General features: G+C 37.2%; 1 protein-coding gene across 1 annotated transcript in view; it reads right to left on the bottom strand.

Moving 5' to 3' along the window:
- TDRD3 (tudor domain containing 3) overlaps positions 1-13,608 on the bottom strand; it is a 60,110-nt gene that overhangs the window by 32,372 nt on the left and 14,130 nt on the right. The window contains exons 3-6 of the mRNA XM_088139513.1: positions 10,339-10,404; positions 7,203-7,363; positions 3,470-3,611; positions 1,003-1,074 (exon numbers count right to left, since the gene is read on the bottom strand). Coding sequence (XP_087995639.1) covers positions 1,003-1,074; positions 3,470-3,611; positions 7,203-7,363; positions 10,339-10,404 — 441 coding nt within the window. The remainder of the gene's footprint in view (positions 1-1,002; positions 1,075-3,469; positions 3,612-7,202; positions 7,364-10,338; positions 10,405-13,608) is intronic.

The following is a 13,608-nucleotide window of genomic DNA, read 5'->3' as shown; positions in this document are numbered from 1 at the left end:
GAGGACAAGGTCCTGCTCATGACAAGAAACTAGTACTGGTGATAAGAAAGTATCATGTGGCATAACAAAAGGTTAGAGTTAGGGTCATATTATCCCTGTAGGAAAGGTAGAATATCAATTTTATCATGAGAGAGGTCAGCTTAGAAACTGTGAGCTGGAATCATAACAAATAGAAAAAATAATTTGAGGTGCTGAGAAGAAAGAAAGCCTCAAACGAGTTACAAGTTAACACCACATGGAAGAATCCACCTAGCCCTTTACTTCAAATGGCACCTTCCTGACTGAGGCATGGATGGATAATGTGTAGCACAAAGAGAGTCCTTTCGACCCCTCTCTGCCCAAAGGACAGAGGTGTTGATCTTTTGGGGAAAATGCAGTCAGTTGATTGCAGATGGAGAGAAACAAGTAGTAACAAACCGGGCTGGACCAATTTTAATTATCCTTTGTGATATTGATCTAACTCAATTGTTTGGGAGAGGGGTCTGTGTTCCCTAGTCACATGCCCCACCACTCCAAAGTGAGGAGGTATGTAATAGAATTTAGTTCATCTGATCATTTCTTTTTTGTTTACTTCCCGCTGCAGGGCCCCTATCTTTCTCATGTGGTGAGGTTGAGGGGAAAGATGCCAGGTAAGGACGTGATCCTGAAGTTGGATAGTAGCAACCCTAACTTCTGAGTAGACAAGGCAGGAGGCAGAGCTAGGGTGGGTAAAGCTTTCCAATCTTCCATCCTCTGACTTCAGCCCTGCTGCTACAACTGCTTAAATGTATTTATTCAGCAAGGCATTTCATTAAATATTATATACTTTTAAAATGTCAACTGAAAAAAAATATTCAAATTACCTAACATTTAGGGAGAAAAAAGCTGTTTTAATATATATTTGGAAGGCTATTTTTCATGAAAGATTGCATCTTTCAGTTGTGAAGAGAGATATTTCAGACGCGAGACAACATAGTTTCAAGCTGGTGATAAAGATGTCCAAGCCCCAAAAGCATATCATACCTGCCCGAAAGGGAGAAAGGGAGGAGGTCCACCTTCTGTTCCTATGTTGCTTCTGTTGTGTTTTGATAAACTCTGTAAAATTAAGCAGTTTTCATTAACTGGTAAGAGGAAAAAGTGGTAAGAAACAGATAGAAGCACATAAATTATTGACAACACGTCATGAATGCTATCGCCCGAAAGCTTATCACTGCTTGAATGCTACAGAAGCTCTGAAGATTCTACACAGAATCTGTTGTCTCTTCCTCACTTTCATTAAAAACAGAGGAAGGCTTGAAATAACTCAACACACACACACAGAGGGATACACACACACACACACACACACACACACACACAGATTGCTAAGAAAGCAAAATGACAATAATGGAGGCTAATGGCACTGCTGACTGTCCTTATCTCTAAGTCAATATGTAGGGTTAATATATATGAAGATAGTTTTACTGTAAAAACAAAGGTGTAATCAAGATTTGGGAAGGAAAGGCTACAAAAAGCTGAATAACTGTTTCATACTTTGCACAATATCACTCTAATGATCAGGGAAGACTCGAGCTTACAAATCAATAGTTCAGAGATCAATGTGCATCTATTAAACTTCCTTCCCCTTTGTTTGCTTATTTGTTTGTTTCGTTTACAAGCAAGATGTTTCTGCACATGGCATTATCACCTAGCTTCTCCTGCAAGCAGGAACAACCAGACAGATAGGAAAAGGTGCATCTTTGGGTTTGAACTTTGTTACTTCCTTGGCAAGCTAGGGTCTGAAACAAGAATTTGTCACTGGTTTCTGGATAATTGTGTGATTCAAAACAAGTTCTGGTTCCCATGCAGTGCTCAACTTTTGCTGCTGATTAGCTCAACTGCTTCCACTGCTGATGAGCATAATCTGGTAGGCTGCCTGAATTCAACATAATCTGGTTTATTCTGACACACCAAGGTGCTCAGTTCAGGGAGAAAAATAACCGTGCAAGACTAATGCACAAATGTTGTTTAATACAGTTCCAAGATAAATAGCATTTCTGCATTTTTCATTCACTGATTCAACACTGTGTGTATTCATTCAAGTCTTTCAGAGCTTTCAAAGCATTTCATATGTTCTGTGTAGTATTACTATACTGAGGATTTGACAGGGGTAGACTGATAACTAGCCCAAGGCCATCCAATAAGTAACAAAAACATTTTAGTTTGCAATTATCTAATTCACAGTTTAGGATTAGCCATTATGCACCACTGATTTCAAAACACAAATATAGAGCATGCCGTACTCAGCTATAACAGTTAATCTTGTTTGCCTATCCACTTGCTCTACTGAGCCAAAGCAGATACTATATCAAGTTCCATGCTGTTTCCCCTGGTTAAACTTTTCAGTTACAATAGGCAGCTCATAAGAGTATTCACAAAGCCAATGCTTCATGCTGTGTAACTGTCAGCCCTATAAGGTAGAGCAGACTAAGAAACAGACCCTGTGCAGACTTAAAGCTACTTTTATTACAACAGCTACAGTAACAGAACCTTGCAAGTCTGAATGTGCTTCCCCTCCTTCTTCTTTCATCTTCATGTGAATTACAAGGGCAGGAAGTGAATGAGGTGTTTCCATAAATATCTTTCTTAGTACAGGCTCAAGCCACTTTTATGATTGTTGCCTTGGTAATGGATCTTCCCTCTGTCCATCAAGCCGATCCTCTACATCAGTGTTTCTCAAACTTGGCAACTTTAAGACATGTGGACTTTAACTCCCAGAATTCCCTAGCCAGCCAGAGTTGAAGTCCACGTGTCTTAAAGTTGCCAAGTTTGAGAAACACTGCTCTACACCCTTCACAGTAACAGGAAAAGAACAAAGTCCAATAAAGAATTTAATTAAGCATGCTCATTATTTCTCCTCTAATTACTCATAACCAAAAAAATACGCTGGTAATTTGTGTGCATTTTTTAGATTGTTTTTATCTTGCCTTTATTATTTTTATAAATAACTCAAGGTGGCGTACATGCCTAATACTCCTCCCTCCTCCTATTTTCCCCACAACAGCAACCCTGTGAGGTGAGTTAGGCTGAGAGAAAGGGACTGGCCCACAGTCGCCCAGCCGGCTTTCATGTCTAAGGTAGGACTAGAACTCACCATCTCCTGGTTTCTAGCTTGGGGCCTTAGCCACTAGACCAAACTGGCTTTTTCCTGTTTGAAAATCCTTAGGAGGTATGACTCTGTTGTTTATAGGGAGAGGAATGAGACAAAAATTACCCCATTTGTTCAGGCATTTTTATCTGATGCCTCGGAATGCTAACAAAATTGACCTGACCCTAAATTATTCAGATTTAAATATTGTCCATTCCATGGAAATATTTTCATGGCCTGATAAAATATGACAAGTTGCTACAACAAAACAAAGCAAAATGCCATCATCCTTGAATATATCGGACAAACCAGCTGCAGTTTAACCTTTTGCTTAAGGTAGGAAAATGCATCGTGTTACCTCACCCTTTGCAACTCCCACTTTTCTATAAGATGTTCCACTTCACCTCCAAGGACCACTGTGTTACTGTCATCCAGAAGGAGAAAGCCATTTTTCACTTCCACGATTCCCAACAGTTTAATTTTTGTTCCAGGAGGTGTGTTCAGACTACATGCAAAAAGAAGAGTACATCTACAATTGTTGGCAAATTAACAGAACAATACAGCATTATTCAAATTATGTTGCTGTAATTCAACTCAAGTGCAACATTACAAATTATTTTATATAAGTTCTGCGTTAGTTCAAACACTGCCTATTTATAGCACTGTGAGCCCATACTGCATTGTTTTAAGGTTAATGTGATTTGATAAAATAATGTTTTAACGCCCTCTCTGCAAGCAAATAACTTGCCTGTATTTTACAATACAGCTAAAAGTCATGTGGCCCATCACTTTATCCAAGAAGTGTCAGAATCCATCTCTGTAATGCTTCTGACAGCAGTCTTTGAAAGCATGGCTTACTGTACAATTTCCATCAAGTGTATCCATTGTTCACCATCAAAGTAGGGAAACCTAAAACACAGTTTCAAGCCACAGCATCTAAAAAGCATCTATCATTTTCAGCAGTCAAGTGCACCTATCAGACAGACAGAATATTAAGAAAATCAGCTCTCGATAACTTCAAAGATCAAGTTGAGATGAGGGTAACGTGGGCAAGAATGAAGCCTATTTATGGAAACAGAAGAATACCATTTGTAGCTGCAATCCAAAGGATACAGGATTGTGGCAAAATTCTTCATAAAAATAAAATTGCCTTCTGTTCAAGCGCAACTCCTAAATGATTTTCTTGGCAACAGTAAGGCAAACAGTAATTTGCCACTGCCTTCTTCCAGGATGTCTTCCCAGCCTAGCCTCCAATCCCAGTATTCCTTGGGGCCTCCAGTCCAACTATTAACCTTGCTAGACCCTGCTTAGCTTCTCAACCCCGACAAGGAAGGTCAGCCAGACAAGCTTTTCTGAGACTTACAGCATACTGAAGCTCATAAAACTGAGGCAAGTGTCTTTGTAGAGCTGAAATAAGATATTAGATACCATGACCGTGGTATAACCCTGGGAATTACCGCATGGGCCCTCCTTCCATAAAGCCAGGACTCCAGAAAATAAGATTTTTTTTTTTTAAAAACCAAAAGGGAGTTCATTAAATTTCCAAGCCCCAGGAACTGTACCAAGCCTCTCTTAACACGAAGAAGTGTTGAATACTATGGATACTAATTAATAAACTTAAGGTTTTTTTTTCACTTGACCCTGATTTTTGTTTTTAAAAATGAGAAAATAAAAATCAGGTTTCCTTAAAAGAATTTGAGAAAATACAAAAGCAGCTAAAATCTGTATTTCATTTTTCCTTTTCTTTCTTTTTTTTCTTGACAATTAGAATGCATTTTAGCTAAGGCACTTTCATTAGGGAGGAGAATTATGCTTATCTGATGTAGCAAAACACTAGAGACTTGTAGCATATTAAAAGACTAATTAAGTAGAAAGATAGATAGATAGATAGATAGATAGATAGATAGATAGATAGATAGATAGATAGATAGATAGATAGATAGCAAGATAGTCTTAACTCCTGGCAACCATGTGAACATGTCCTTGCAGTTTTCTTGGCAACATGTTCAGAAGTGGTTTGCCCTTGCCTTCTTCCTAGGGCTGAGAGAAGCGATGGATCCAAAGTTACCCAGCTGGCTTTTGGGCCTAAGGGATGACTAGAACTTACAGTCTACTGGTTTCCAGTCAAGTGCCTTTAACCATTATACCAAACTATCTCTGCTTTTCCATAAAAATGGAAAATAATCCCAGACTGTATGTTGGGGATGAGTGGAATCAACAGAAACATTAAAGAAAAACGGATGCAGAAAATACAATGAACGAAAATCACATTATTATAAGAATTCGTTCATAAATAAAATAACAAAAATAGTATCTTACATGAGCTGTAAGAAGAAAGGAGCAGATAAGAACTACTTTAGTTTTACTGTACCGCCACATTTTGAATACTTTATCTTGAAGATACCTGCAACTTCATAATAAAATTGCCATCTCTAGATCCCACCCATGCCTTTTTTAAAAAACAAAAACAAAACTGAGAGAAACGTATTCCAGAATTGTGAGCTATGACTAAGGAGATTCAGGCATTAGCAAAGAAATGCAGCTTCTACTTTTCCTGAGAATTCTATGACTGTAAACCTCAGCTCTTCTTCTCCGACGGTATGATGGTAATGTATGCATTCTATGGTAATATAAAGATGTTCTTCCAGAAAACATCAGAGAACTATTGCAGTCTTGTTTACTTGCTTTAAAGGAAGGCATTAATTTTTATTCAGTCATGATGTTCACCAAATGGGCCTCAGTCACTCACATGGAAAATTTCCAATTTGCTAGTTGGGCCCTTCCTCTCGATTTGTTTTGATTTCCCAGTCAAGACTTCAGCCTAGAACTCTTTGACAATCTGTCCAGCTAAGTACTAGACAGGCTTGACTCTGATTAGTATCCAGAGACCAGGAAGAACATTTCCCATAACATGCAACAACATGCAGAAGCATGTTCTTATTGCAGAATGTGATCATAGATGGGTAAATGATAAGTGCGTTGTAGGATAAGGAACAGAAGCCTCAACAGTGTGGTAGGAAGGTAGTCTGAGACTGGTGCTATTCAGGCAAAATTACAACACTTCTGGAAAAGGTTTAATTTCTACAAGGCTAAGACCCCACTTAATCTCAAAACTGGAACCTGGACATTGTTTGCCCCTTGCCCAGGCCTAATTTAAACCACTTAGACCTTTATAGACACAATTTTATTATAGCAATTTCTGCAGGCAAGGTTAGTTTTTTTGCTACCATTAGTGATGCTGGGACAATTCATGTCCTTCAAACTATTCTGCAATCACTGATGTAGCCCACCATGAAGGAAAAAAAAAAAAAGACACCAAGTTCTTCTGTACAGTGAGTAGGAACATTTTAGTTTTTCTTTTAAGCCTAATGGAGTTGGAAGCTTGCAAGCCATTTTTAAACACCTATTTCATCTACATGTGTAACACATTTGTAGTATTTTCATTATCTTACCGCTGGAGTAGCAGCAGTGAAATTAAATTGGAAACTGTGGAAATTCCTCATCTGAGAACAACATGAAGTGTAATTTTATCAGTAATAAAACTATAGAACTACCAACTTGCCTCTAGCAGCAATTCTCACTAATTTTATCTTTTTCTCCTAAAAACATTTTATGAATAAAGGTAGTGAAAACCCTTTTACTTTGTTCAAAAGTAGAGAAATTAAATATTATTAATGAGGCTTCCCCTTTGGTAGACTTTAGTGAAAACTGATGGCACATCAGTAATAAACTCCAGCTCATTCAGACGGACAGCTGAATTAATTTGGTCTACCAATGTTCAAGTGCTTTCCCTCTGTGGCCAAACTCTAGCCTATTACTCTGATGGGCACCATAAACACTCGCTGAGCTACCCAAGAAATCTGAAGGAGAAACTTTAATTATTATGTTACCCATAAGTCAATTTTCATAAGAATTTAGGCTTGGCGGTGTACTCCATACAGAAACATTTCATCTTAACTTGGGAGCCAACTCTTTGCCTTTTAAAAGATCTTGCTGACAAAGAATTGTTTGGTAAAGATAACTCTTCAGCATTGGAAAGATCTGAGGTGTTAAGAGCTACGAGAGTCACCATAAAGCACAGATGAGTTTTGTTTACCTTATTTTTGACATGTAAGTATATTCTATTGCAGTGCAGCTTGTGTGTCCATCGGTCATCTGCAAGCGCAGCATTCTGGGAGCCACCTGAGATTCTTCATTGTCCTTTGGTGCAGCTACATTGCGAATTTTTTGAATCTGCAGAACACAGGGACCTTCTAGCTGTGAAGACAAACGAAAAAACCGACTTTATATAAAAATGTTAGACTGATACCCAAAATAAGCATGGCAAAGATACTTTCGTTGAATGCATTCCCAAGTAGTTTTTGTTGCTGAAATAGCACCTCCACAGCTAACATGGTACAGTATTCTGTCTATTGTAAGAACAGCTAAGATTTTCATACTATTTCAAGTAACGCATTTGTTTTATGAGCAAGATCTCCTACCTAATCTTAAAGTTCCTGTGTTATGACTTTAGAGATAAAAGTAACCCATCATTTCTAATTCAGCATCGTGAGATTTTATTCAGCTGCTTTCTGCCTGCTGACTGGAATCTTTTGCACTTTGGCAGATCATTTTTGCCAGAAGGGATCTGACTTCTGCTATATGCCTTCATATTCACCAAAATCCAGGATAGAGTTATAATCCAGGAGATACAAAAAAAGCTGGTGGTAGACATGATTGACATTTATAAAAAAGGGGGAGGGAAGCAACAAACAGCTCTGTAAAACAACTGCCAAAATATGTATTATCACCTTCAGGAAAGTTTTCTATGCTAAGTTTAGTCACTTTAATCCACTAATGAAGATATGAGTGTGACTGAATTCCTCTCTTGATTCTTAGATGAAAAATTGTCCAATTATTTGTGAATGCATGGAGATTCTGGTTTTGGTTTTTGCTTTCAAATGGCAGTGACCCCCTTCATGGTATAAGCAAAGACTTTGAAACTGAAGGGACTTTCTACAGGAGTCTCAAGAATGTGCTCTAAAGGAGAAACAGTCAATATACCCATATAAACGCCCACATTTTAAGACATATTTAAAGAAGATTTCTCATTTTAGACAGGCTTGACTCAAAGTTTTTTCTGCAGATACTATATTGGGGAGGGGGGGTTGGGTCATCTTAATACTCAAAGCTAAAAAAGAGATAAGAATTAGATCTTACCTTCAGCATAATGCAAAAAACAGATCCCTACATTTCAAACATATAACTAAGATTTTTAAAGATATTTGCAGAAAAGATCCAAGTTCCTAACCTAAAATGTTCAAAATAATCCAACAATGCCTATCCGGGGGGGGGAGGGGGACACTGTTTTCCTTGTTTTAGCTTTGAATTGGCACAACACATTCAAGGACAGTGTTGAAAAATCAAGCTTCCTTTTATACTCCCAATGATCATGACTGACAAGTCTGAACTATTTTAACTCTATAGTGAAAAAAAACCCTGTCACTGAGCATATCTACACTATTTTCTTCAAGTTTAATCAAATACAGCCATCTTGTGGCTGAAACTTGTAAGTCATGTTTTTACAGCCCACAGAGAACTTCTACATTTATTCTTTTACCACCTTTGTTCTATGGAGAAAAACAGTAACACTTTATAAGAAATAAAATACACACACACAAATACACAAAACAAATACTCCATAGAGGCAATACCTCTATTAGGGCAACTGAAGTCATAAGCTTTTGAGTTTCTTTGATCTCTTCCATAGACAAGGTAGCTGAAAAGCAATATAAGCAGGGAGCATGTATGGATGAAATCTGAACCACATCTGTATCAAGTTACACTCTTAGATGCACTGACTGACATCCTCCAGACATGGCATCTGGGACCCTCCCAGAGTTTGCTGAGTAGAAGAATCAAGTAACTTATGCCAAATTCCCATTGTTGAAAATATATTCCACCTTATTCAAGACCCTATGACCTAGAAAACTGTTTAAATCATGGCCAATTCTATAATGCCTGATAAGCTAACATCTATGTATCAACTTTTCTGCTTTCCTAAGAAAATGGGTTGAACATGACAAGAACATACTTCTGTGCCAACAAAACAAAACAATACTTCAATGAAAAGAAACAATATTACAGAAAGATTTCCACAGATATTAAATTCCTAATATACAGATTCATTCTATGTTTGGGGTTATTAATTAATTAATTAATTAATTAATTAATTCATTCATTCATTCATAGTATGTATGTGTATGTATACGTGTATGTATATGTATGTATATACATACATATATACACATACATACATACATACATACATAAATATATAGTTGCAATGTACAACCCTTAAGCTCCAAATCTGAATTCTGAATAAGCTACACGAAACTAGAATAAAGGCACTTCAGTACAATATTTTCAAAGTCCACACCAGGACGGTGTCATGTTCAATTTGACATAAAGAGAGAGAAAAAGGAAAGCAGTTGGGTTCAGAGCTATATAAAGCAGCATCATTTCATTTCAGAGAGCCTTTTCAACTCCAAACAGGGCTCAGCTTGAAGGCACTCTCCTGACCTGGAAAAGCGAGGCAATCCATGCAACTGAAGCATGCTGCTGAGCTTTACCTGGCTGATCTGCTTCAGTGGGAGTGTCCTCAGTGCACAAACCAAGGCCGCTAAAGGTACAGCTGCTATATTTGGGTGTCAGCCCTTCAGGATAGGCCAGGTCAGAAAACAGACACCCTGCAGACTACAGGAACGTACTTTATTGTTCTAGGGTATAAATAAGAGAATCTTGTTTCCCTCTGTCCTCTCTTATACCAAACAGAATCCAGGCGGTGTTATTTTGAGTCTCTTTCTCACGCTCCCTTGTTTCCCAGGACTTGGTTGCCATTTACTTTCACTTGACGACTTTTTGAATGGTTCTTACATAACTTTGCATCTCTGTGCTCCTCTACGGTAAACCAGGTTTCAACTAGACAGCAGCAAAAAAGGCAGAAAACTCTAACTTTTTGTTGTCTTGTGGTGACTACCTAGATCCTTGTAGTCCAGTAATTAAAGGCCAGGGAAGACACCAATTTGAGGTGAAGCAGGAGTTCTGACTCACGGGTAGAAACAAGGTGGAACTTCATTTTAGAGACATGCAGGAAAGAGATACTTTGCTAAAGCGTAGGTTGAGCAAAGCATCCTTTCAAAGTTTTGCACAGGCTTCATAAGGATAGGAAGGAAAAATGAAGATTTTTTTACCTTTTCTACCTTTCCACCATTGATGTCACTCGGGAGAAATTTCTTGCCAATGGCTCTTAAGTCTGTCTAAAGTTGAAAGAGAAATTAAATGTTAACATTGTTTTCAAAGGCAAATACGAGGAAGGAAAATAGGTGATTTTGTAATAAGAATGATTTGACAATAAGTTGCAGTAATCAATGTAGCTTTATGATTTTCACATGTACTATCTTATAGACAGTATATTTTTGCAACTTAAGGCACTCTTCAAAAACTAAAATTCAGCGGTAAGCACTTGAGGCCCAAAGACAAGGAGATCAGCTACCAAAGCAAATAGGTTTTGCTTCAAATTTTACTTTTGATAATAGCTTGAATAGCCTTACCATTAATATCAAACAAATCATCAGACTTCAGAGAGTTGCCTCAATGTGATAACCAGCCTTGTGTAGCACCACAGTTTAAATACTGGTTCTCACTTACCCACCTCCCTCATTGTTCCCATTAAGATTCATTATTGACTATTAAAAAGACAGTGAATATTCTACCCCTTACTGCCTGGTTCAGTGTCTCAGAAAATATATATGCAGTAGTTAAGATTTGAGGCCTTTAGGCATGGAAGCTAGCTGGGTGACCTTGGGCCAATCATTCTTTCTCAGCCCAAATCAGCATCCAGCTCTGCAAGAAGGTGGCAGATAAACAAAACCCTTTGTCACCTCATGCATCAATAACTTCACTATGAGAAGTACTGTAGGCAAACACACTGCAAAGAAAGCAGATCCTGCAACTAACTGGGACAACATATTCGGAAGAATAAGGGGAGATGCTCCAGCAAGATATGAGGAGAAAACCTCCTGGACAGAGTATCTTGGATCATTCTGAACTGAAGACTAATAATAATAATAAACTTGAAAGGGCCTTAGGATACTGTCCCTCTGCCCTTTTAATTTTCCACATATTTAATAAATATATCCCTCTTATTTCACCTTGTCTTCTGTCAAAACAAGAAACAATTTTGATGGTTTTAAGGATCTCTGGATGAAAATATGCTTTGAATAATGGAGAGCATATTCTCTTCCCACTCCTCAAAAAAGGCAAAAGAAGTATTGAAGGAACTTGCATTATAATAATAAAAAACATGAAAATAAATCTTTAACTAAACTTACAGATCAAATTTGAATCCATTAACCAACAAATCAATGGTTTATTGCCTTATTTCTGAAGACATATAAATCAATGCAACATCAGAAATAGATTCAGTTTGTATTGTTAGCTGCAAATTTGCTATTGCAAAACACTGACCAATTAAAAACACATCTTTCATAAGATGTGTGGTTTTTAAGAGTATGGGAAATTCTTCTAGATAGATAATTGACAATGAAGAGCTCTGAAAAACCCTACAGTGAAGGAGAAATGGATTCAAACCTGGTCAATATTTAATATTTTTTTTCCTAATAAATCAATTTCAACTGTGTAAGCATCATTACGGACAGGAAAGTTGAATGAAGTAATTGTAAATGTTTTAATTTCTTAAAATCACCCATGTACTCACAGATTTTTTAGTTTCTTTTTAGTTACTTTGATTCTGTAGGTTTTAGTGCTTGACATTCTTTTTTTTTTGCAAAAACAAAAACAAAACAAAACCCAAAAACAACAAAAAAGCATTGTTTCTTTTTAAAGAAAAGAAGTTCAGAAAGCACTTGGTAACACAATACTCAGATGTCCAACAACAAGTAAGATTAAAGTAGAAAATGTATAGATCCAGTTCTTTTACCAAGAAAACTTCAGTCTTTACATACATAGACATATACATCTATACCTATCACATGTCATGCAGAGCACAGGAAATAAAAAGAAATAATAAGCCAGAAGGAATGAGATATAATCTATATTCTATATTCCTTGTTGCTTAATATATCCCAATTTCCTGCATTATCCCCGTTCACTGGAAGATAACATACAACAATCTATGCATTCCTACTTTTATACAACAACATCCAAGAGGACACAAATTCACATTTTTCATCATGTATTTTCACATTTTCATAATTATATAATTATAATTAAACCACCACTTTCACTTCCATGCATGTATTAATAAAATTCACTCCAGAAGATCAGACTATCTTTATTCCGCTCTATTACGCATTTTCCCTTTCTCTTAAATTCACAGAGACACAATATATATAATTTTCTTTCTTCTACTTCATTTATTAATTCATGCTGTTTATCATTTACTCCTCTTACAGTCCAAGTGTCGTGTCAGAAATGTCACCAGATGGCTCCATAGATATTCCCTTCTGCCGTTCATTATGGTTTTGGTCAATCAAGGCTTCCACAAAACATTTTAATAAGATAAAGAAGATATGGACTGGACTTAGTTGCACTTATTCCACACGCACATTCCATACTAATAAAGACAACAGTAGTTTGTCTGGAACATTTTGGCCAATATGATGCAAGTATAACCAAAGTGTAACCACTTTGATCCTAATGTTTATGACATCCTAGGCAAACTATAATCTCTTACCTAGAAACCACCTTGCAATCTAACAGACTGTTATTCACATCCTGCTAACTATAGGGGAAGAAATATGCCATATACTGACATATACTCAAAACTTTATCCTTTACCAAGACGAAGCAAAATTTCAATATTATCCTTTTAAAGCAATTCTGTATTTTCTTTCTCTCTCTCTCTCTCTCTCTCTCTCTCAAGAAATACAGTGGGGCAAAAAAGTATTTAGTCAGCCACCAATTGTGCAAGTTTTCCCACTTAAAAAGATGAGAGAGGCCTGTAATTTTCATCATAGGTATACCTCAACTATGAGAGACAAAATGGGGAAAAAAAAATCCAGAAAATCACATTGTCTGATTTTTAAAGAATTTATTTGCAAATCATGGTGGAAAATAAGTATTTGGTCACCTACAAATAAGCAAGATGTCTGGCACTCACAGACCTGTAACTACTTCTTTAAGAGGCTCCTCTGTCCTCCACTCATTACCTGTAGTAATGGCACCTGTTTGACCTTGTTATCAGTATAAAAGACATCTGTCCACAACTTCAAAGGGTCACACTTCAAACTCCACTATGGCCAAGACCAAAGAGCTGTTGAAGGACACCAGAAACAAAACTGTAGACCTGCACCAGGCTGGGAAGACTGAATCTGCAATAGGCAAGCAGCTTGGTGTGAAGAAATCAACTGTGGGAGCAATAATTAGAAAATGGAAGACATACAAGACCACTGATAATCTCCCTCGATCTGGGGCTCCATGCAAGATCTCACCCTGTGGGG

Source organism: Python bivittatus, unplaced genomic scaffold (genome assembly GCF_059951505.1).
Source record: "Python bivittatus isolate LINGU-HERP-01145 unplaced genomic scaffold, Pbiv_v1 ctg000210_np1212, whole genome shotgun sequence".
Classification (NCBI taxonomy): Eukaryota; Metazoa; Chordata; class Lepidosauria; order Squamata; family Pythonidae; genus Python; species Python bivittatus.
Note: the sequence above shows the minus strand (reverse complement) of the source record. Positions and strands in the feature narration are given on the sequence as shown.